This window comes from Acinonyx jubatus, chromosome B1 (assembly GCF_027475565.1).
Source record: "Acinonyx jubatus isolate Ajub_Pintada_27869175 chromosome B1, VMU_Ajub_asm_v1.0, whole genome shotgun sequence".
NCBI lineage: Eukaryota > Metazoa > Chordata > Mammalia > Carnivora > Felidae > Acinonyx > Acinonyx jubatus.
The window spans coordinates 195,205,970-195,229,576 of record NC_069382.1 but is presented as its reverse complement, the minus strand read 5'-3'; the positions used below and the strand labels follow the sequence as shown (position 1 = coordinate 195,229,576).

The 23,607-nt window shown below is 58.4% G+C and overlaps 1 protein-coding gene across 1 annotated transcript in view; it reads right to left on the bottom strand.

Annotated features, from left to right (window-relative positions):
- The window catches only part of NSG1 (neuronal vesicle trafficking associated 1), a 33,504-nt gene extending 10,181 nt beyond the window's left edge, over positions 1-23,323 (bottom strand). Inside the window, exons 1-4 of the mRNA XM_027035364.2 lie at positions 23,179-23,323; positions 22,745-22,899; positions 19,107-19,223; positions 577-687 (exon numbers count right to left, since the gene is read on the bottom strand). Of these exons, the coding sequence (XP_026891165.1) occupies positions 577-687; positions 19,107-19,223; positions 22,745-22,873 (357 nt within the window). The 5' untranslated portion in view covers positions 22,874-22,899; positions 23,179-23,323. The remainder of the gene's footprint in view (positions 1-576; positions 688-19,106; positions 19,224-22,744; positions 22,900-23,178) is intronic.
- Positions 23,324-23,607: the final 284 nt, after the last annotated feature.

Here is a 23,607-nt window from a genome sequence, read left to right as displayed (position 1 = left end):
ATTTCGGCAACACCGGCCCCTGGAAATGGTAGCTTTTCCCTTCACGCTGGCTCTCGAGAGGTCAGAACCAAACGTGGGGGGTCGGGGTGGGGGGCCAGATGCCGTGCTGTGGGAACTGGGAGCAAGTCTACTGGGAGTACATCTTGCCTCCTCCTGCCTTCCCTCCTCCCCTCCATCTTCTCCACTCCTCCCCTGCGTAACCCTCTGTGCCACTTTCAGGCTTTCTGGAACAAGGCCGCGTCGCATCAGCAGAGCAGGCATTTCCGCCAGCGTGGAGAGCTGGCCAAGCAGGTGCCGGAGGGACAAGGACAGGCACGGGCGGGAGGTGGGGCGTGCCCAGCTCTGCTCCCCTTCCCTCCGGGCCTCTGCGCACGCCCCCCCGCCCCCCAGCGGAGGTCCGTTCCCAGAAGCTGCCTTGTTTACAGCTCCACCCTGCCTTCTCCCCCTGCCCCTCTGCCTCCCTCCCCTGCTCCCTTCCACAGGGGCCCCATCGCAGGCCACCCGAGGCCAGAGCAGGGCTGTGTCCCTCGGAGAAGGCACGGGGTGGGGGGTGGAGGGCCGGGGGCGGGGCCTTACCTTGAGGACGAAGCCGTCGGGGCAGGCACGGTCATATTTGTACACCTTGTAGACGACCAGGAAGACGACGCAGGTGAGGAAGGCCAGGGCAAAGAGGACCAGCACGGAGACCTGTGGGCAGAGGGGGGCCCGTCAGGGTGGCTGCGAGGACCACGTGCGGGGCGGCTGGACAGACGAGAGACGGTCTCTGGAGGGACGCAGCTGGAAAAGCCCCAGGAAGGCTTCAGCTGCATCACGTTTCACTGGACGTTTGGTACCGTCTGCGTTTTTCACGATCTTCACACGCCACCGTTATTTTGAGTGACCCGTTTTTAGGATTCCAGGCCCTGTGGGGAGAGCTCGGGTACAGGGATGATCAAGCGTCACGGACACTTTCTGCCTGCTGCCAGTTACTGAGGTGACGCGGCAGCCACCAGCTGTTCAGATGTCTCCTGCGCCCGGGGCCCCAGCCCTGCCCTCGCGAGCTGGGACCAGCTAGGCAGGAAAGACAGGATCTCGGGGGTCCCCATCACCTCTGCCCTCAAGTTTCCCGCATGCTCAGTTAGTTGTGTCCCTCCCCAGAGGGCAGTCCCCACGAGCCCAGGTGTGGGGCTCGCCGTCACGGAGCGTGTGCTCCTCTGACATTTCCGGATTGACGTGTGACAGAACAGCGGGCGATCCGGCCCCCGCGGGAGGACACAGGGCATAGGGGACAATGCGACACCAGGTCCGGGCACCGGAGGTGCTCACCTGGCTGCTGGGAGCCCCCTGGCAGGGGCAGAGCACATCCGGAGGCTAAAAGGATGTGCAAAGGCATGGCCGGTCAGCTCGGGGGAGCGGGAGCCTTCCTGCTGACGGCTGCCCCTCCCCACCCGGTTACAGAGGGCTCTGAGGCTCCTGAGGAGGGGGACAGGTTCAGAGCCACGCGGCCCTGGGTGCTGGCACAGAGCAGCCCCCCTCCCCCCGGGGGCAGGGCGGGCACAGCTGTGCCGCTTCCTGAGGCTGCACAAGAGGCCCAGGGGCGAGCCCTGTCCTGGCCTCAGGGGACCCGTGCCCGGGTCCCCCGACACCGCGGGGCCTCAGTTACCGTACGAGCTCTCCATCTGGGGAAGCGGAGGGTGGCGCTGGGCCTCATGGGATGTGTGGGGGAAGTTGGTACGCACTGCCCGCTCACCTGGAGGACAGACACTGGCCCGGCTGTGAACCGAAGTCACCAGCCCCGTGCGGCCTCCTACACCCGCTCCAGGCACCACGGCCCTGGTCTGACCGCTGGGCTGTGCCGTGCCACGCGGAAGCCCCTGAACCTTCTGGTCCCCAGGCCCCTCGCCTGTGACACAAGATGACACTTCCCCACGTCCCAGTTGCCATGAGGATACAAGGGAGGAATGAACTGGACAGACATCCATGAGGAACGGTAGGAACTACCACAGCGAGTGTTTCCCCATCGCTGGGCCCTGCCTCCATTTCCCGGGCTCTCCATCCCCAGCCTTCAGAGTCCTTCTGAGGCCTGCAACTCGGCCTTGGCCGGACCCGGCCCAGTCCAGCGCTGGGCGGCACGGAGGTGAAGGGTGCAGCCCACTGTGCCTTCCTGGCGCGGTGCTGACACTCGTCACGCTCCAGGCGGCTCCCACGCCCTGGGGCCCAGGGGCACCCAGACTTCTCCCTTCTCCCGCACGCCCAGCCTGGCCACCGCCTCCCCACCGCTCCCACCTCCCACTCACTGTAGCCGGGACACTTGTCCCCTGTGTCCCCTTGTCCAGGGAACAGCCCCTCAGGCCCCAGGCAGCCAAGAAGTCTCCGCATCCCCTTCCCTGAGGCCCTTCCTGCCCATCCCTAAGTCCCACCCGTCCCCATTCTCTGCCCCCCAAGTCCCTTCTTCCCTTCCCGTGACCTCGCGACCCCCTCATCTGGACTGTCAGGGCTGTCGCCCTAAGGGTCAGAGGCCCTCCGCCTGCCTGGACAGCCTGTGTTGCACGTGGAGCCCGTGCCTGACACAGGGACAGGAGATGAAGTCACAGGTGCTTCGGGGCTCAAAGCGCCCGTGGGAAAGGCCACCGGGTTCCGGTGGTGACTGCACTACACGGCAAGAACGCAGCCTCAGACCCCAGATGGCCCAGGGAGGCCAGAGACGGCAGGGCACGGAGCTGAAGGAGGTCAGATCTGCGCGGTGGGGGGGGGGGGGGGCACGGTCGGGACACCCAGGCTTTCCGGCAAGAGCCGCCTTGCCGCTGGTGACACCTGGGACGGGCAGGCAGCCCCCGCCGGACCCGGGCTCCTGCCCACCAGGGGCAACGAGAGGACCCGGCTCCCAGGCCTGGTGGGAGGGCTACAGACGCACGCGGTGCTCCTGAGGACGGCGGGCGCTGCGGAAGGACGCGTCTGCCCTGGCCGCTGCCCCCTGTCCCCACCATCGCGCCCGCGTGGGTGGCCCGGCTCACGGTCCAGGCCGCAGAGCCCCCCTCACGCCCACCGCCCTGTCCTTCCCGAGGGCCCCCCTGCCCCCCGCCCCCCGCCCACCCAGGCTGCTGCTCATCCGCACCTGCCCTGCCCGGGACCCAGCCATCTGCTGGCAGCCCCTGGGGGCAGCTCGGGGGGCTCCGCGAGGTCGAGAGCAGCTGCTGCTTCTGCCAGGGTGGTCGGTGAGAAGAGCTGCGTTTGACAGAACTGGCTTCCTTCACAAGCCTTCGTGTTTTATTTTGGGCATTTGAAAACATCGTTCCAAGAAGTCCAGAGCATAGCACACAAGAAGTTAAGAGGCCCTGTTGGAATGTTATCTCCTCGGGGCGCCCGGGGAGGGGGGCGGGGGCTCAGTCGGTTGAGCGTCTTGACTTCAGCTCAGGTCACGATCTCACAGTTCGTGGGTTCAAACCCCATGTTGGGCTCTGTACTAACAGCGTAAAGCCTGCTTCCAATTCTCCCTCCCTCGCTCCCTGCCCTTTCCACACTCATGCTCACTCTCTGATAAATAAAATAAACAAACAAACAAACCCTTTAAAAAGTAAAATAAAATCGGGGCACCTGGGTGGCTCAGCGGGTTGAGCATCCGACTTCGGCTCAGGTCATGATCTCATGGTTCATGAGTTCGAGCCCTGCATCGGGCTCCGTGCTGATAGCTCAGAGCCTGGGGCCTGCTTCGGATTCTCTGTCTCCCTCTCTCTCTGCCCCTCCCTAACTCACACTTACTCTCTCAAAAATAAACATTAAAAAATTTTTTTAAAAAGAGTATTATCTGCTCAACAAAGTATTAGACTGAATTCAATAATGCATTAAAAGGATCACGCAGCATAAGAGGGTACACCGATTCCAGGGAGGCAGGCACCTTCAGCACCCACGATGTGATACATCACATGAATAAAAAGAAGGATAGGGGCGCCTGGGTGGCGCAGTCGGTTAAGCGTCCGACTTCAGCCAGGTCACGATCTCGCGGTCCGTGAGTTCGAGCCCCGCATTGGGCTCTGGGCTGATGGCTCAGAGCCTGGAGCCTGTTTCTGATTCTGTGTCTCCCTCTCTCTCTGCCCCTCCCCCGTTCATGCTCTGTCTCTCTGTCCCAAAAATTAAAAAAAAAAAAAAAAAATTTAAAACGAAGGGTAAAAAACACATGATCATCTCAGCAGATGGAGAAAAAGCATTTGACAAAATTCAATATCCACTTACGATAAAAAACTCAACACGGTGGGTATAGAGGGAACACGCCTCAACGTAATAAAGGCCGCACAGGACAAGCCCACAGCTAACGTCATAATGGTGTAAAGCTAAAAGCTTTCCCTCTAAGATCAGGAATGAGACAAGGATGTTGACTCTCACCACTTCTGTTCAACATAGTATTGAAGTCCTCACCACAGCACCTGAGAAAAATAAAAGGCACCCAGATTGGAAAGGAAGAAGTAAAACTATCACCCTTTGTATGACGACATGACATTATACATAGAAAACCTTAAGGACTCCACCAAATCACTCTCAGAAGTAATCAACAATTCAACAAATTTGTAGGACACAAAATCAATACACAGAAAGCTGTAGTGTTTCTATACATAAATAGCAAACTACCTAAAAAAGAAAACAATCTCATCTGTATTTCCATTTAAAAGAATCAAATACCTTGGGATAGATTTTACAAGGAGGTGAAAGATCTGTGCCTTGAAAACTTTAAGACACTGATGAAAGAATCTGAAGACACAAATAATGGAAAGGTAGTCTGTGTTCATGGTTGGGGAGAATTAATATTGTTCAAATTGCACAGAGCAATCTACAGATTCAATGCAATCCCCTGTCAACATCCCAGTGGCATTTTTCACAGAAGTAGAACAATCTTCAAATCTGGATGGAACCACAAAAGACCCCGAATAAGCAAAGCAGTCTTGAGAAAGAAGAACAAATCTGGATGTATCCTGCTCCCTGATTTCAAACTATATTACAAGGCAACAGCAGTCAGAACAGTCCGGTACTGGCATAAAAACAGAACAGAGAACCCAGACATAAACCCACACATAGTCAACTGACTTACAACAAAGGAGGCAAGAACATACACCGGAGAAAGGACAGTCTCTTCAATAAATGGTGTTGGGAAAATTGGAGAGCCACATGCGAAAGAATGCAACTGGACCGCTTTCTTACATAATATACAAAAGCTAACTCAAAAGCAATTAAAGACATATGACCTGTAACCATAAAACTCCTAGAAGATTAAGGCTCCTTGACATTGGTCTTGGCGATGATTTTTTAAATCTGACCCCAAAAGCAAAGGCAAACACAGGCAACAATAAATGAGTGGGTCTAGATCACACCAAAAAGCTTCTGCCCAGCAAAGGACACCATCAACAAAATGGAAACGCCAACCTCCTGTGTGGGAGAAAATACTTACAAGTCATATATCTGACAAGGGGCAAGTATCCAAAATATGTAAGAACTCCTACAATCTAACGGCCCAAACCCAAACAATCTAACTTTTTAAATGGGCAGAGCATCCGAACAGACATTTTTCCAAAGGAGACCTGTGGATGGACCACAGGACCGTGAAAAGGTGCTCGACGTCGATCACCAGGGAATCAAAACCGCAGGGAGCGACCCCTCACACCTGTTTGAATGGCTGTTACGAAAAAGATAAGAGACAGCACGTGCCAGAGAGGATGCAGAGAAACAGGAAGCCTTGAGCACTGGCAGAAAAGCAAACGGGTGCGGCCACTCTGGAGGACAGTACGGCATCTCCTCTGCCAGTTAACACCAGAATTACTATGTGATCCAGCCATTCTGTTTCGGGGTATATACCCTAAAGAAGTGAAAGCACGGACTCAAACAGTCGGTACGAATACACCGTTTTCATATCCGCCTCATCCACAGCAGCCAAGACGTGGAAGCAACCTAAGTGTCCATGGATGGACGAGAGGGTGAAGAAAAGGCGGTGTGTGTGTGTGTGTGTGTGTGCGTGTTGCACACACACACACACACACACACACAATGGAGTAGTATTCAGCCAGAAAAAGAAAGAAATCCTGTCCTTCGCGACTGACAACAAGCATGGACCTCGAGGGCATTATGCTAAATGAAGAGAAAGACAAGTACCTTATGAGCTCACCTCTGTGTGGAATCTAAAACAACAAAAACAAGCTCGGGTGGGGCCCCTGGGTGGCTCAGTTGGTTGGGCCTCCGACTTCGCCCCAGGTCATGACCTCACAGTTCATGGGTTCGAGCCCTGCATCGGGCTCTGTGCTGATGGCTCAGCGCCTGGAGCCTGTTTCAGATTCCATGTCTCCCTCTCTCTCTGCCCCTCCCCTGTTCGCACTCTCTCTCTCTCAAAAAATAAACAAACATTTAAAAAAAAAAAATGTTTGAAAAAAATTAAAAACAAAACAAAAAAAAGCTCGGAGATACAGCGACCAGATCGGTGGGGTAAGCGAAATGGGTGAAGGTGGTGAAAGGTACAAACTTCTAGTTTTAAGGTAAGTCAGTCCTGGGGGTACGATAGAGAAGAAGAATACTGTGTTGTATGTTTGAAAGTGGCTAAGAAATTAAACCTTGAAAGTTCTCATCACGTGTACAAACTGTAGCTGTGTGGTGATGGTGTTCCCTGGACTCCATTTTGGTGATCATTTCACGACATGTACAAATACGGAGTCTCTGTGTCTCACTCCTGAAACTAACGGTGTGTGTACAACAGTTCTCAATTAAAATCCATACGCACGCACACACGATCTCACGTCCTAGGGCAGTCTTTAACCTGTCCCTTGAATTTGGAAGCCGCGAGTGTGTTTGGTTCACGGCGCCCCATCTGTTTAGGTTTAAAAATAAGCCCCATCTCTCGGCGGGGCTGTGGGGAACCACTCTCCTCCTGGAACCCGGCCTGGGCCTTGCAACCAGGATTCCCAGGCCTGATGACCGAGGAGCCCACGGAACCAAGGAAAGCGAACGTGACGGTTCCCGGAGGACTCAAAGGAGGGAGGCAGAGAAATCCAGGGACAGTCGGGAGGCGGCGCCTGGTGTAGCAAAGCCCTTCCCCTGCGGGTTGTCCCCGCTCTTTCCCCCACACCTCTGCAAACTCCAAGCCTCTCCTGGGCCCCATGGTCGGAAGAGAAATGTGGGTTTCCTACTCACCACCTGGCATAGGGCACCCCTGCGGTTATCGTGGCCTGAGGAGAGCGCCCCGGGCCTTTCCAGAAAGATCCCCAGCCGGCTCAGAATTGGCTCCTGGCTCTGCCACCTGCCAGCTGTGTGCCTAAGCAGGTCACCTGCGTATCTTATGTCTGCAGGCGGGGAACAAAGCCTCGTGCTCTTCCACGTTCATCAGGAGAATGACTAGGTAGGGATCAGGGCTCTGAAGAGAGGTCAGCCTCATGTGCTAGGCCCATTATGGGTTAAACTGTGTCTTCCCCTCCCCAAAATATAGAAGTTCTACACCCTGCTACCTTTGAATGTGGCCTCATTTGGAAATAGGGTCTTTGCAGATGTGATTAAGTTGAGGTCATTAGGGTGGGGCCTAACCCAATTTGACAGTGTCCTTATGAAAGGGGAGACAGGACACAGAGACCTACACGCAGGGAGAAGCTCGAGAAGATAGAGGGTGGGAGGTAGGTGTCTGTAAGCCGAGGGCCGCCAGGAGCCACCAGAAACTGGGAAGAGGCAAGGAAGGACTCCCCTCCAGCCTTCAGAGGGAGCACGTCCCCGCCGATACCCGTATCTGGGCTTCTGACCCTCGGAACGGAGACACGCCCCGTCTGCTGGCTAAGCCCCCAGCGGTGAACCTGCCACAGCGGCCCCGAGGGCTGGAGCTGTTTCGGGGGGGGGGGGGGGGGGGGGCAGGGCTGCCTCGCGTCCCCTGAGGTGTTCTCTGTCTGCTGCCATCCCTGTCCCTTCCCCAGCACTCCAGGTGGGGTCACCTGCTCTCCTCCTCGCCCTTTGAAACCCTGGCCGGGCACCTGCCTCCCCTCCAGGAAGGCTCTGGAACATCTCAGTGTCTCCCAGCACCAGCAGCACAAGCATGGACACCGCACAGCCCAGCATCTACTGTTTCCGTGCTTCAAGTGAAACGAAACTGTGTCCCAGTTCGGAGAGTCTCACCAACCTCCCCGCTCCCGTGAGACAGCTAGGCACATTCTAAAAAGAAGTGTGAAATTACTTAGAGCCGTTTCCTGGGAGTACCCTTTAGGCTGTTGCCTACGTCGACACACCCTGACCAGAAGCATCCTGGGGAGCCCCCAGCCGCCAGCGGCCCCACCTTTCAACCAATTCCAGAATAGTCTGACTAGAAGACAAACTGGCCACTCGCTGCCCAACACACTTCAAGAGCCCTGGGTTCCAGGCCCGCCAGGCCCACACGCATCATGACTCTGGAAAGGGCATGTGGCCCCTCTCCGCCGGGAAGTGGCCATGCCAGCCCAGCCCCCGGGTTTACGGTGGGGAGCCCAGGAGACCCCAGCTGGGCAGTCGGGGGTGGGCAGGGCGAGCCCTTGCTTCACAAAGCCCATTCCCTCACAGTGTTGCAGCACCGGGACACGGAAGATGCTCAGAGACCATCGCATCTGGCACCTTGATGTGTGATGGAGGCCCGGTCGCTGAAAAGGCAGCACCTTTGAGTCGAGCCAACGAGACCCCCAGGTAGTCCGACGAGCCCAGGGACACACGCAGCAGCCACATGCAGTGGCCCAGCCTGAGCACAAAAACAGGGGCGGAACCATGGCTGTGTTAGAATCCCAGGAGCCTCTGAGGATCCCAACACCAGGACCCCACCCAGAGCGAGGCAGCAGAAGACGGTGGGGGGAGGGGGGCGGGCAACGACTAGGCCTCAGTAGCATTTAAAACTTCCCAGACACTTCCCGTGCACGATCTAAGCTGAGGACAGGGTAAACGGGGTAAACCCCTTCTGCATGGGATTCCTGGAGCCTAAGGGCTGCTGAGCTCCCCTCCCCCCACCCAGCCTGGGCACTCCTGTGCCCAAACACCACTATTAAGGGTAGCTCCAGAGACTGCCACCACACTCTGCGCTCTAGCAGACGGTTAACCACGGCTCGTGGACTCCTCCTGACAGCTCCTGAAGGCAACACCATGGGCTGCGTTTCCTCCTCGGGGACGCTGAGGCTCAGACGCGTAGGTGACCGGCCCAGGGCACACCGGCTGGGTAAGCCGAGTGGTGTCTCCCAAGGACATCCAGGTCCTAACCCCTGGAACCTGTGCACATTATCTTCTACGCAAAAAGTGACTCTGCCCCTGTGAGGAGACCTCCTGTAATATCCGGGTGGGTGTGAGCGAAGTCCCAGGCGTCCTTACGGGAGGGAGCAGAGGAGACAGAGCAGGGACTGGAGGATGCCGGGCCAGGTGGAAGAAGGGGCCACGAGCCAAGAAGCGTGGGGGCCGTGGCTCTGGCGGCTCCAAAAGCCCAAGAGACTGAGCCCCCCAGCGGGAGCCCCCCAGCGGGAGCCCCCCAGCGGGAGCACCTGCCAACACCCGGATGCAGCCCAGTGACACTGACTCGGGGCTTCTGACCCCCCAGGACCGTAAGAGAATCCGTGCGTGTTGTCCTGAGCCACCCAGGTGGTGGCACTTTGTTACAGACGCCCCCGGGAGCTCATTCACCTCCTCCGGAGCTCAAGGCCCCAGCGCGCGCCGAGGGAGACAGAGAGTCACTGGACCCAGCTGGCCGGCGGCCCATCTTCTCAGCGAGTACTTGCACCCGGAGCCAACCCCGAGCATCCCCACGTTAAATGGAGCACAAGTTCAGTTTCTAGAGGTGCCAGTCCGTCTGGGTTTTGTGAAGCGAACGATCACACACAGGAAGGAGGGGGGCCCCGGGGCTGCTGTGCCCCCCACAGGCTCCTGGAGGCCTGGAGAGCCTGGGCTGCCAGACAGACGGCGCCTGCTGTCGCCTGCACTCAGGCGTGGCTGTGGGCAGGGGTGGGGGGCAGGGAGCCCCCGCGCTGGAGAAGCACCTTTCCTTAGAAGCAGGGCTGTTCTTTCAGAGCCATCGTCTCTGCTGGGCACCCCGGGGCCCAGTGCTGGCGACGGACGCTTTCCCTGGCCCACAAAAATGGTTTCCAGTTTTGTTGTAAAACCAGGAAGAAAAGAACTGTATGATGATAATGGGTCCAGCCTGGATTATATTCTTCAGACCGAGCCAGTCATATGCTAACGTCCTATTTTCTTTTCCTAAGGACGAAGGGGCTTACAAAGGCCAAAAAGGGCCCCAGGGCCCTGCCTTCTTCCACGTACAGAATCCCAGGTGGCTGGTGGACATTCTCAAGAACGTGGCTACCTTGACCTGTCCTTGGCCCCGCCGCATCAGCCCTGCTCTCTGCTGCGTGGTGTGAACTCATCACGACTGGGGGGGGGGGGGGGGGGCAGGAGGAGGAGGGGAATCCCTACTGTGCTTGGGGAAGACGTGGGGGCGGGGGGGGGGTCTGGGTCTCAGAGGAGGAGCTCATGAGGGCAGCAAGGGTGGAAGGCGTGTTTGCAGAGGAAGAAGGCTGTGCCAAAGCCCAGAGCATCAAGGGACGTGGTGCGTTCAGCCAGTGTGGCTGGCACATCACATGTCCTGCAGGAGGGGACCCAAGCCAGGTGACACAGGGCCCTGTCTGCCACATCAAGAAGCAGGAACCCAGACGGTTCCTGGGCACTTGCAGAATTCCAGGAGGCAGCCGCCTCTTTGTGACAAGTTACCATTTCTCACAACACTAGGAGGCTCCAAGTTAGCCAAAGGACACGTTCGCCACCGATGTGTGCGTGCGTGTGAACGAGAGTGAGTGAGAGGGGGCAGATTGTACATCACCCCCAAATGTGTGTCACTTCTGTGCAGCTGTCAGTAAAAGCTCCAGAGCAGGAGACTGTGGGAGGCAATCACAGCTGTTCTACCGGAGCTGGACTCCTGGCCGTGTCCACCGGCACTTGCCGCGTGGGGGCCCAGGCCGTGCCTTGGGCCGCGGCCTTCAAGGGACCAGGGGCCAGCCCAGCACAGGGTGTCCACTGTGTTTGTGCCACTGACTCTCCGGGAGCCAGAAAAGGCTACAGATCCCTCTCCGAATCATGCTCGAGAGACGCACAACACCATACGTGGGACGGCGCGGAAAACCCATCGTGCTGAAACACCGTTGTCAGAAGACTGCAAAAGATATAAACTAATGATACATATATGCTTGTTTCTTTATTAACATCAAGCAAGATCTTAGAAATACTGTGATTTCAAAGAAAGGACGGGATCCGGGCACCAGCTACGGCGTGACCCAAAAACACCAGTGCTCTGCACCGGTGAGGGTCACAGGCAGCACTCGCCTGCTGTCGTTCACTGCCTGCGGCCAAAGGGAAAGGACTTGAACTCTGCAAACGGAAAAACACTGCTAAAAGAAATCAGGGAAGACGCAAAAAAAACAGGGATCCCAAACAGCCGAAAGCAATCTTGAAAGCAAAGAGTAAGTGGGAGGACTCATCTTCCCCAATTTCAAAACTTACTGCAAAGCTACAGTAATTAGGACAGTGCGGTACTGGCATAAGAATAACCATATAAACAGGATGGCACAGAGAGTCTAGAAATTAAACCCTACGTCAAGATCAACTGGTTTCTGAATCGAGTCGCCATGCCCATTCAGGGAGGCAAGAACAGTCTCTTCAACAACTGGTGTTGGGACAACTGGCTTTCTACAGACAGAAGAAGCTCGAAGCTCGACACCTACCCCACACCATCCACAAAAATTAACTCCACATGGAATAAAGACCTAAATGTGAGAGCTAAAGCCATAAAACTCTTGGAAGAAAACACAGAGGTAAATCTTCATGACCTCAGACTTGGCAGGTGGCACACCTCTCCTGCTGGGGGCCCCCGGGAGAGGTCAATGGTGTCTTAGAAGTACCACCGAAAGCACAAGCAGCGAAAGAAAAAATAAATCGTACCTCAAAACGTTTAAGTTTTGTGCCAGATTATGTTTTTGTGCAAAGACATGAAAAGGCGACCCACAGATAGTAGCAAACATCTGCAAATGACAGATCTGATGAGGAGCTGGTGTCCAGAATGCAACTCAACAGCACAAAAGCAACCCAGTTCGAAATGGGAAAGGACTTGAACAGACACCTCTCCAGACAAGATGCATGAACGGCCAGCCAGCGCGGGGGGGGGGGGGGGGGGGGGGGAGCACTCAGCGTCATCAGCCCCCCGGGAAATGCAGATCAAAACCACAGTGAGACACTGCCTTGCAGCCGCTAGGACGGCTAGAATTAAAGGGACGGAGGGGGACAGGTGCCGGCGGGATGTGCAGAAACCGGAAGCCTTGCACACGTTGCTGGGGGGGCTGGGGGGGCTGGGGGGCGGTGCAGCTGCCAGAGAAAGCAGCAGCTCCTCGGTGTGTCAGACACAAGATCACCGCGCGAACCGGCAGCTCCACTCCTGGGTGCAAACCCAGAAGAACGGAAAACAGGCGTTCAAACAAAAGTTGCATGTGAACGTTCACAGCGGCGCTGTTCCCGCCAGCCAAGAGGAGGAAACGGCCCCAGTGCCCATCCGTGGATGAAGGGATAAATCAGACGGTCTAGCCATACTACCCAGTATTAGTCACAAAAGGAACGAGGCGGGCGCCTGGGTGGCTCAGTCGGTTAAGTGCCCAACTTCGGCTCAGGTCATGAGCTCACGGTTCGTGGGTTCGAGCCCCGTGTCAGGCTCTGTGCCGACAGCTCGGAACCTGGAGCCTGCTTCGGATTCTGTGCCTCCCATCCTCTCTCTCTCTCTGCCTCTCATGCGCTCTCTCTCTCTCTCAAAAAATAAATCAACATTTAAAAAAATTAGAAAAGAAAAGAAGAAATGAGGCACCCATCTGCTACGACAGGGATGATCGGTGAAAACACACCGGTGACAGAAGCCGGTCACAGAGGGCCATGTGTTGTATGGTTCTATCCATGTGAAATGTCCAGAACAGGCACATCCGGAGACAGAATGTACATCGGTGACTGCCCAGGGCCGACAGGGCGAGGAAACGGGGTGACTGCTAATGGGCAGGGGGTCTCCTATCAGGGTGATGAAATGTTCTGGAACTACACAGTGGTGATGATTGGACAACAATGCAGATCACATGTCACTGAACTGAACGCTTTGAAGTATAAAAGTTACGTTACGTAGATTTGACCGCACTAAGGAAAGATGGGCCAGGGAGAGAGACAGGAGGCAGGCAAGGCACAGGCTGGGGCAGAGGTCCCGGCAGCCCAGCCCCAGAGGCAAGACGGAGCTGAGGGATGTTTTCTGGAAAGAACAGCCAGGAATGGATGGCAAACAAGATGTGGGCCTCAGGGCAAACTTTATAAGGAGGGGACCACGTACCCTGGATTCTTAGGACAGTCCTGGCTGCTGGTTACCGCCCTGGCATCCCCAATGTGCAGTGTCCACGTTCACTCTCAAAAGCGTCCCAATCTGGGCCATAAGTTATATAGCCACTCAACTTATAAGACTCTGGTCCACACCCTAGTTCTCTAAGGATCAGTGGGGAACGGGGCAGCACCCCCATTTTACAGGCGGGGCTTCCTCTCCTGCTGGGGGCCCCTGGGAGAGGTCACTGCTCGGGGGGGTGGGACTGGGACATCCAAAGTGGGGGAGAGCCGGCCCGCAGGTCCTGTGCAGCTGCCGGTGTGGGAGACAGAGCTTGGTGGGCTTTGGGGTGGCAGGTGGATGTGGGTCTGAATCCTGTTTCCACCCCCGGTTAGCTGGCTGCCCGTCCGCCTGCTCCTTAACCTCTCTGACCTTCGCTCCCCACCTACAAAGTCAAGCCAGCGAGATCAACCTTCAAGATTGTTACTAACACAAAAAGGAATGACACTCATAAAACTCAGCGCCTGAGTCGGCTCTGGGTCGATGGCTGCTAGGTTCTCCCTCCTCCGCTCCCTCTGCCCTACCCCCTCAGGGGGGAGGGGAAAGGAAACGTGTTTTCTGCTGAGTAATGCAGTAAAAAAAAAAACCAAAAAACAAAAAAAAAAACTTGGAAAAATAGGATGAATCCTGATATCTTCAAGCATGTGCAACACTAAATATTTTAGGTAACCGACAAAAAAGTGAACACACAGACACCCCCTCTCCAAGATGACTCAAACCACTTATTATCCGATTCTGGATGAAGCCCCCACTCGACAGCTGGGCCAGAAAACCGTGGGCTCTGCCACCGCAGAACCTGGCATCCGAGTCCCGCGCTCGGCTGAAGGTTACGGGGGTGTCCAAACAATTCTGGGATCTCCAGTGCCACTGCCTGGAGACCTCCCCCACTGCCGAACACCAAGGAAATGGTGTTGCCGTTCATAAATATTTAACAAATGCGTCTCGAAACACACCGGGGGATCACTGGAGAGTGTGGAAAACAAGCCGGGTGCACAGGAAGCTCAAGGTCATTAAGGAGGTGAGAAGAAGGTACCAACCACCCACAGAATCATTTGTGACGGGATGCAAAGGGATGCCCCCACCCTAGGATCCACCGCCAACACAGGGGGCCATTTAGACGAACTCGGTCTCTCCTCCTAGGACATCCTCCCAGCTCTGCGCGGACCACGAAAGGCGTTCACGTGCAAGGCTGACCTTGGAATCTCACGGAGCCCCAGAGGAAACACGGCCCCAGGGGAGGGGGTGCAGGTTGCTCACCCAAACCCTTAACTCACAAAGAGAAGGCATGTGGGTCTCAGAAATGTCAACAGCTCTCCGTCGTGGCAGCCACAGAGCATAAAGGGCTCAGGAGAGCCCCGACGGAGCCTTCCTTTAATCTGCCTAATTACGGTCCCTCCATCTTCCAAGATGGGAGGGGGGCGTTAAGCAAGCAGCCCCAGCTGCACCCTGACACCCCGCCCCGCGTGGGTGAGTGGGAACACATGACTGAAAAGATGTTTAGGTTTACTTAATTTGAGAACCATCTCAGCCTGTGTTTATTCTCCGCATAAATACACCTCCAATTAATTAAACGAGCACTTCGCTCCTTGACTAACCTCTTCACAAGCCTAGGCTTTTGGCCGCTGCTGGGTGATTCATCCAGCAATCCCAGTGTGGCGGAGTCTTACAAAACCCTCTCCCCATCAGCGGTTACCTAGCAACCAGCCTAGCAACCTGGGAGCCAAGAGATTCATTCCCGAGCGATAACCATAAAGTAACATCCAAAAAGACATCTCGTCTCAAGGATGCCGTCCAAAGGTATATAAAGAGGAGGCGCAAAGCAGCCGGCTTCCCCGCTCCCGAACCGCACAAATTAGAGACAAAGGGGGACACGTTATTTACTTGTTGCTCCAACAGCTGAAAGACGTAGTTCCAATCCCGCAATTCACACGGGGAGACGAAAAGAACGGAGGCGGTGGCTGGGCTGGGAGCCACACAGAAGCCGCCCAGTCACCGAAAGGATGAGAAAGAGGTTCTGTCCAAAGCAAAGCTGTGACGGAGCCCCCAGCACGGCCCAGGGTGGAGGCCGAACCTTCCATCACAGATCCGTCTCCGGGTCAACCTTCCCCCCCCCCCCCCCCAAGTTCCCCAACGCTCGGCCAGCTGATGCGTTGCAGGAGGAGCGTGCCTTATTGTGGGCTCCACTCAGAGACGCCAGACACCTAATTGGGCAAGAAAAGGCTGGGAGAACATTCCAGAACGGTGAACACCATCAGCACTTCAGAAAGGTGCCGGCCCTCCTGAGCCTGCCCTGCCCTTGTGCTAGAATGCACCTCCAGCCACGAAGGGCCACGGGAGAGCTCATCGTCACAAGGCACATTCCCAGGGTCCAGGTCCCTCCGCTAGAATCAAACTTCAGGTGATTCTACCACAGGCGGCCCCCGACCACACTTAGAGGAACAGTGCACTGGGGGCCTCCCCTCACGCAGACCCCACAGCCGACGCGTAGGGAACCAGGTTAACTCTCCCTCCCTGTTGAGAATGGTGTCGGGGCACAAGCCCGAGGTGCCCACAGAACTCAGGTCCTTCAGCTGTGAGCGTCTGGCCCACAGGCCTCCCGGTCAAGCTGGCCAGGCCACACGGTTCAGGTCACACTCTGCCCCTGACCGTGACCTTGGGGGTCATCTGCCTGGCCGGGAGGGAACCGGTGACACGTGGAAAGGACTTACATCCACATACAGCCCAGAGAGAGGGCTCCATGGGGAGCTGCCTTACTCAACAAGCAAGGGTCCGGCGGGAAAACCCTGGAAATCTCCCCAAGTCCCCATGCACTCTGGGCCCCCAGCATGGCTAGTCACCCAGTGATTCATCAAGCTGTTCCCGTGCCTATATATAGCCCCAAAGAGGAGGGGCTGTCATCCTGGCGGGCAGAGAGAGGCCACACTGCTGGACCTTGCCAGGACATCTGGTCACACCTAGAGAAGCATGGCCCAAGAACGGCCCCTCAGAGGAGGGCCCCGGGCGGAAAGGACCCTGGACAACGTGACACGAAAGGAAGAGACCAGAGAAAAACGATGCTCGCCCTGGAGAACACTCGGGTATGTGGCCCACCACACATCCCGAGGCTGCCAGCGAGGAAGGTGACTTGTTGACCCGGAGTCCGGCTCCCTGTTTAGATGCTGCTACTGTCTCCTAACATTTGGCAATGGGAACCCCAGGAGGGTCAGGTTAATCCCCGGAGGCTGCATGGCGGAGCTGGTATCTGAGCCGGGACTGGAAGGAGCTGGAAGGCGGAGCCCAATGGGGAGGTGTGCCTAGCAGGCCGTGTGGTGGAAAGGCACTGGCCTCGGAGACAACAGACTAGTCCGAAGGACCCCAGCCGCCTGGTGACCACCTGGGACTCGAAAACCTCATCTGTGAAACGGGCAAGCACCGTCCCCTCCGGGGTGGTCGTGAACCCTAAGGAGGAGGCAGGTGCCAAGCACACGGACTTGCCTGGACTGTTTATGCGGAAAACCGGGGAGACGGGCTCACTGCAGTGCAGTGCTCTACTGAGCGCCTGCTGTATATATCACCTTCTCAGACATCCCCCAGCAGGAGGAGGCAGAGGTGAGACAGGATCCTGCCACCACAGCCCAGTCCACAGGGACGGGCTCAGATCTTCTGAGCCCTCGGGTTCTGGGCAACGGGCACCAGGTAACCACACAGATGCTCGGCTGTGGCTGCCCAAAGCCCTCGTGGCCAATGTGTGTCACCCGTGCCTTAAACAGGGAACCTGGGGACCTACAGCAGGTAAGCACGTGGGGAAAGCACCGGAGATGGGGGACAGAGCCTGCACCCAATGGACCACAAGAGACGATGGGCAGCCGTTCAGGTGCCAAGCTGCACCCCACTCCGCGGGGACCTAAAACGCCAGGGCTGAGAAGGGCAAAGGTCAAATCCGGAATGAGAAACCCAGATACCCAGGTGGTGTCAGCCATCAGAATGATGGATATGATGACCTTGAAACCGAGGTCATTTCTGCCTGGGCCAGCAGGCGGCAAATCCCCAGGGCACGCACCGCGCAGGTCACGTGAGTGGCCGCAGATGAGGCACCTGCTAAGCCGGCTGGCCAGAGTGGAAAAAGACGTCGACCTTGAGTCACTCCAACCCGGTCCCGGTCATGAGCTTAAAGCCACAGATACACTGCCAAGCCGGGAGCCACCGGACGAGCTTCTCAGCCCACGTACCGTCCTTATGGCACCAGCGGGAACCACAGACGTGGGCCTCTCTGCGCCTCAACGTTCCCGCCGGAAAGGGGCTCTCCTAGAAGTACCCGCCTCTCGGGGCAGACAAATAACACGGGTGAACGCCCCGCGGACGCAGCGGATCGTGACTCTTGACGGGTCCACGGGCCAGACAGGCCCGGCACGGTGTCCCTCCAGCCCACGAGGCAGGCCGGAGTGATGGGAAGGAGGGACTCAAGGTCACAGCGCACCCCGCGGAGCCGCCTCACCTCTGCGGGCTTCGCTCGCACCTAGCGACCGACCCACGGGGTTTCGTGAGCTAGAACCGCACACGGTGCGTGAGGGGCTGTGGGAACTGCTGGGACTGTGGGTGTGCGAGCATCTGTGCGCCCAGACACGAGCAGACTGCTCACACCGCCACACGGGGTGAACGGAGAGGCAGCCACGGCCCCTCTGCAAGGTCTGGGCCACCCAGTGGTGTCTCTCAAATCACCCCCTTTGAATCTGGGTGACGGGCACCGTTTTACCACGTCTTGTTTCCCAAAGAACAAGTGCCCAGAAGATCAGTGCCTTAACTTCCTCCTCGAGCAGCCCAGCTGTTCCCACCCTCAGAGACCACCCAGCCTGTGGGGGAGGCTCCACCCCGCCCCCCACTTGGCCGGAACCCCGCCCCTTCCAACAGCTCTTGCCCCCTAGAGAACCGTCCAGAGAGAGGCCTCCCCCCTCCACGAGTGAGCGCTTCCAACGGCCCGTGCACAGACCGTGCCTCTGCACACTGCTGGGGCCAGTGAAGGACGGAGGCTGATCCCCAGACAGCTGGGACTGCCCCGGCCCTCAACTTCCGCACCTGCAAGATGGGTTATAGACCTGCCCTCTGGGGAGGAGGGTCACTGAGCTCAGCTGGCACAAGTAAGGGGCCCGGAACCGGGTCTTGCACGTGGGGAGTAGGCCGCCTTATCTTTGTTAGTCTGCTTCCTCCCTGGAACTTCGGAGGTAGACCTCAAGTCTGGGAAGTGATTTTGCCCACGTGGGTGACCGCTGTCTAAAAGAAAGTTTAGGGGTGGGTTTTCCCCTTGGACTCACGGCTATAGAGAAGGATCCGGTGGCGGCCAGAGGGGCACTGGCGGGTGGTGAAGTCGGGGAAGCGGGTGGAGAGCACTTACCGTGAGGAGCACCGAGTAACGGACAGAGCTGTTCAACCGCTACGCTGCACCCGTATACCCGCGACTAACAGAACACGGTGTTAGTTATGCTGGAATTTTTTTTAAAGAGTCATTTGTTAAAATTGAAAAACGTAAACACTAAAAAAAACCCAAAAAGCCCAACAACACTAAGTTACGTGTGGTCATTCTGGAAAAGCAAGGAAATGAAGAAAACTTAAAAGCCACAGGGCTGGTTTTGCACAGCGGGGGTCAGCCAGATGAACCGTGTCTTGTCCCGACCCCCGTCACTTCGTGGGTCAGCTTGGCGGTTCCCTCCTAGACACAAAGGCAGCGTAGTCCCCATCGGGGGCCACTCACCTTAAACCTCTCGGTGACCCCCTCGGTGATGCTGACGGTGAACTCGGCTATCTTGGGAGGGCGCACTTTGCCCTTCTTGCGATCGGGCTCATACTGGGTCTTAGTTTTCACCACCACCTTGTTGGGGAAACAGAAGCAGAGCGTCAGGGGTGCGGCCAGATACATCCAGACACAAAGAGGGCAGTCGAGTCGCTGTTTGGCCACCAAGTGTTTGGCAAAAAGAATGAGGACAGCCCCCATTTATGGGAAATCTCGATGCCGGGGCCTTCTAAGAAATTACCTGTTAATAACCCTGATAGCAGCCCCAGGAGGGAAGTATGATAACTCGGGGGCAGAGGAGTTAAGCCGATAGGTGGCAGGGTGGACTTCTGACACGGTGCTCATTCCACTCATATCGCAAGCCCAGTGGTGGGGAGAGAGCGCTTGGTTTCCCTTGGTCTCTACGCCGTGGGTAAAGTGAGGCAACAGGGGATTAACCGTTTCCCTCCAGGCGCAGGAAGGAGCAGGAGCCAGCTCGCAAGGAAATCAACCTCGTGGCTGTCTCCACCCCACGATCCTCTGCAACGGCCCCCAGAGGGTCTCCCTCCTCTTCTTCCCCTCTGCCCCCTGTGAAGTGGGAGAGGCATTTGCACCCAGGAAACCGGCCCTACCCTGCCCCGTACACCCCCTTCCCCTGTGGCCCCCCCCAGCTTCAGATGAGCCCCGGCCCGCCCTCCAGCCTCCTCCCTCAGGCTCCCGGCCCCCTCTTCCTCACACCTGCGGCCGGGACCGTTTCCTCTCCTGTCCCCACCGGGCAGGGAGGCGTCAAGAGCTCACACGTCTCCAGCCCCTGGTCCCCCACTTCCGGAAGCCAACAAGTGGTCGCTGGACTGCGGAGAGCCAGCGACCCCCATGCTCTTCCTCCCCCAGAGAGGGCGGCACGCAGCTTGGGGGAGACACTCGGGCAGACCTAGGAAGACCCAGCGAGTCAGGAGCTGGAGACGTTGTCTGAGGGAGCCGGGACCCTGGAGCCAGCCTCCAGGAAGGAATTGGGAGAGAAAGCGGCCCGTGCCAGCCGCCACCGAAAAGTGACCCAAGGGCCACACCCCTGCTTTCTTCTTTGTTCCTTTCTGTGCGCGCAGCTCTCCAGACATTGAGAGGGAGGGCGTGCCTGGAGTGACAGCCTGGGCACCCACGTGGGGAGGGGCAGCCGGCTCCGAGGCAGTGTCTGCGCATCACCCTACTGTCCTCAAGTCCCAACCGCACCTGACTGGCTGTGTGACCTTGCGCACGTGCCTGACCGCTCAGAACCTCAGGGTCCTGGCCCGCAAGCGGGAACAAGGCGTCTCCGACTGGGCTGCAGTAAGGAGGAGGAGGGAGCCCGGTCGGTATTCGATCAGCCCGGATCCCTCTGCGTCTTCCACTGACACTAGGCGACCTTGGACAAGACCCTCTGTTTCCACATCTGTACCACAGGGGCGGCAACGGTAGTTCCCTCCTAATGTCAGCTTGTTAAAGAAACGTAAGCCCGTCCAGCACGCAGACAAGTGCCTGGCCCCTGACGAGCGTTCATCAGACGTCCGGTGAGATGCCCCGACGTTGCTGCCACGTGACTGCTGTCCCTGGGGCACCTCAGCACTCAGTACACATGCTCAGGACAGATTCCACCTGGAACCCTGACAGCGTTCCCTGACCCCATAAGCCACGTCACCTGGGACAGGTGACATCGCCCCCCTGAACCCTGGCTGTGAGCATCACAGCGCTGTTGTTCAGGTTAAGCGAGGTCTTGAGTGACACATGTCTGGTCCCGAGCAGGGCGGGGCATGAGGCCCTGCCAGAAGCTTCTGTATCCGGGAGGAGTGTGGCCTTCGGCCACGTGACCTTGGGCACCTCTCGTGAGCTCTCTGAGAGTCAGTCTGCTCATCCGTGAGCTCTGAAATCTTCCAGCCTAATCATTGGTTCCCGCTAGAATTCCTGTCCCTGGAGCATCGTTGCCAGCTCCGTCTGAACACCCCCAGGGATGGGAGGCTCATTCTCTTTCAGACCTACCTGGGCCACTTCTGGACGGCACAGGTTGGCCAATGGATTGCACACCTGCCTGAAATCCCCCTCCCTGGTAGAAGTCAACTGAGTGCCAGACAGTTCTGGAATGGACCAGACTGAGGGCCCAAGGGGAGGCTCAGGCTGAGCAGCGGGAGTCACCTGACAGAGGTGCTGCCTCAGGACGCAGCGTTCCTGGCACAGGCTGCCACCACTCTTGGGCTGAGCTGGGAGGGGAAGGTGGGGGCGGTGGGGCCGGGCTGAACTGGCCCGCAAGTCCAAGTCCCCCGCCCAGCTGAGGCAGCCCGGCCCCACCCCTCCCCCAAGCTCCTCGGGACCATCGGTGCCCTGGCGTGGCCCCACGTGGCCTGGGTGCACAGGTGCGATGAGCTGATCCTCTTGAACTCAAGACACCTGCTGCCGGCCACGATCCTGCCCCTGCCCCCACCCAAAACACAGACAATAAAGTTGGGGGGACAGAAACCACTCCAGAGAGCTGAGTAGGTCAAAGAGTCCACATGGGAATGAAGGAATCTTCCAGAAAGGAAGGACCCACCGCTGCAGAGATATTCCCCCCTCCCGGTCCCCGCCTGGTGGTCAGCAATCCCCAACGTGCGGGAATAAAAGACAAAGACCTGAGTCAGACCGTCCTCACCAGGGCTAAATGAGACAATACGAGGAAACGCACTTTGGGGAATAGAATGAGCTTAGTCGCGGCCAGGGTGGTTTTTAAGCAGCGGCAAGGTGGTCAGAACGGGTGCCGTTTGTTACCGTTCCAGGTTTGGGCTTTACAATACAATTGTGGAGACTTTTAAACATCGTATGTTTACCTTTTTAAGTGTTAGCTCTTGAAAATATTCTCCTCGGTGTACAGAAACTACTTGATTGGATACTGTATTGAAGAAAAGAAGGGACTCTTCAAATCCAGCAAAGAAAACCCACTTTGGGGAAAGGATGACGAATGATTGATTGTCCCCGGCTACACTAACACACACTAATACCCGGGCGAGCAGAGAGAGCCCTGACTTGAAGATTTCACAAAAGGAACAAAGAGAGGCGGGAGGCTCCCTGTAAGAAGGGACACCTTGCAGCATCCACAGCCAGTCTGGGAGGGGCGGGCGGAGAGGATGCGGACGGGAATTCAGCCCCTGAGGAGGGTCCATCTGGCCAAAGAGAGGGGCCTCCCCACCGCGAGGGGGCAAGTCAGGCTGACACCGCGCCACCTGGGGAGGCACGCGGGGCAGCCGCGCCCCTAGACTCACCCCAGACCCACGGCCCCCTGCTACCCTGAGGCAGGGCTGGGGCGGCGGCTGTGGCGCCAGGGACCTCTCTCGGACAAGACGCCCACGAAAATCAAGAAGGGACCTTTCCCCCACCGCGCTCCCCGGTCAGGACGGAGCTGTCACCCAAGGCTGGGGGGGGGGGGGGCGGAGGGAGCACGTCTCCCGATCCGGAATCCCGCGCGGGCACGTCGTCCTCCCGGGGGGCTTCCTCCCTCCGCCCGGGCTCGCCCCCACTTCGCGTCGCCAGCGCACCGCCGCGCGTCTCTTTTGTTGCGGCCGCCGCCCGAGACTTGGGGGTGCGCACCCGGCGGCGCGGGGGTGCCGGGGGGCTCTCACCTTGTCCGGGGGCGGGAACTGCAGCTGATTGACATCGAGGGGCGTCATCAGGGGGATGGTGTCGAAGCCATCCTCCAGCAGCGGCTGCTTGGTGCCCTTCTCCGCGAAATTGTTCCCCAACTTCACCATCGTTCCGGGAGACCCGAGGCTAGCGCCTGCGAGGGAGGGCCGGGCGCGAGTCACCGCGAGCTCGCCCGCCCCCGGGGAGGAGTCGGGAGGACGCCGACCCGGCGGGGCTGGGGAAGGGGGGGGGTCCCCCGCGGGACCCGAGCGCAGGGGCGCACCGCCGGGGAGGGGGCGCGCCCCGTCGCGGAGCCTTCCCACCCTCCCGTCCCCCGCGCGCCGTCCCCGTCCACCCGCCGGGGAGCCCGGCGGCCGCGGACCCCGCCCCGGGCGGAAGGGGCGGAAGGGTCGGGCCCGCCGGCCGCACTCACCCACGCCGGCTCGCAGGTCTGGCTCCGAGCGCGCCGCGAGCCTCCGCGTCGGCCGCTCCCGCGCGCAGCAATGGCGGAGGCGGCGCCGCGCGGGGCCGGGCGGGGGAGCCGAGCGATTGGGCTCGCGGCCGCTCCCTCCTCCCGCTCGCCGCCTCCCTTCCCGCCGCCCCCGGGGCCGCCCGTGCGCCGGCGAGTGCGCGGGCGGCGGCGGCGGCGGCGGCAACTCCGCCCTGACGCAGCGCGCGGGGCCGCACAAAGGAGCGCTCCCCGGGGACCCGCGGCCGCTCGGCGGCGGCGGGCGCCCCGGGAACGCGGGCGGGGGCGCGCGCGGCGCTGGGAGGCGCGAAGGGGGGGGCAGCCCCCAAAGTGGGGGGAGGGGCGGGGGCCGTGCCCGGCGGCGGGCACCCGGGAGGGGGGAGGGGGCAGGGG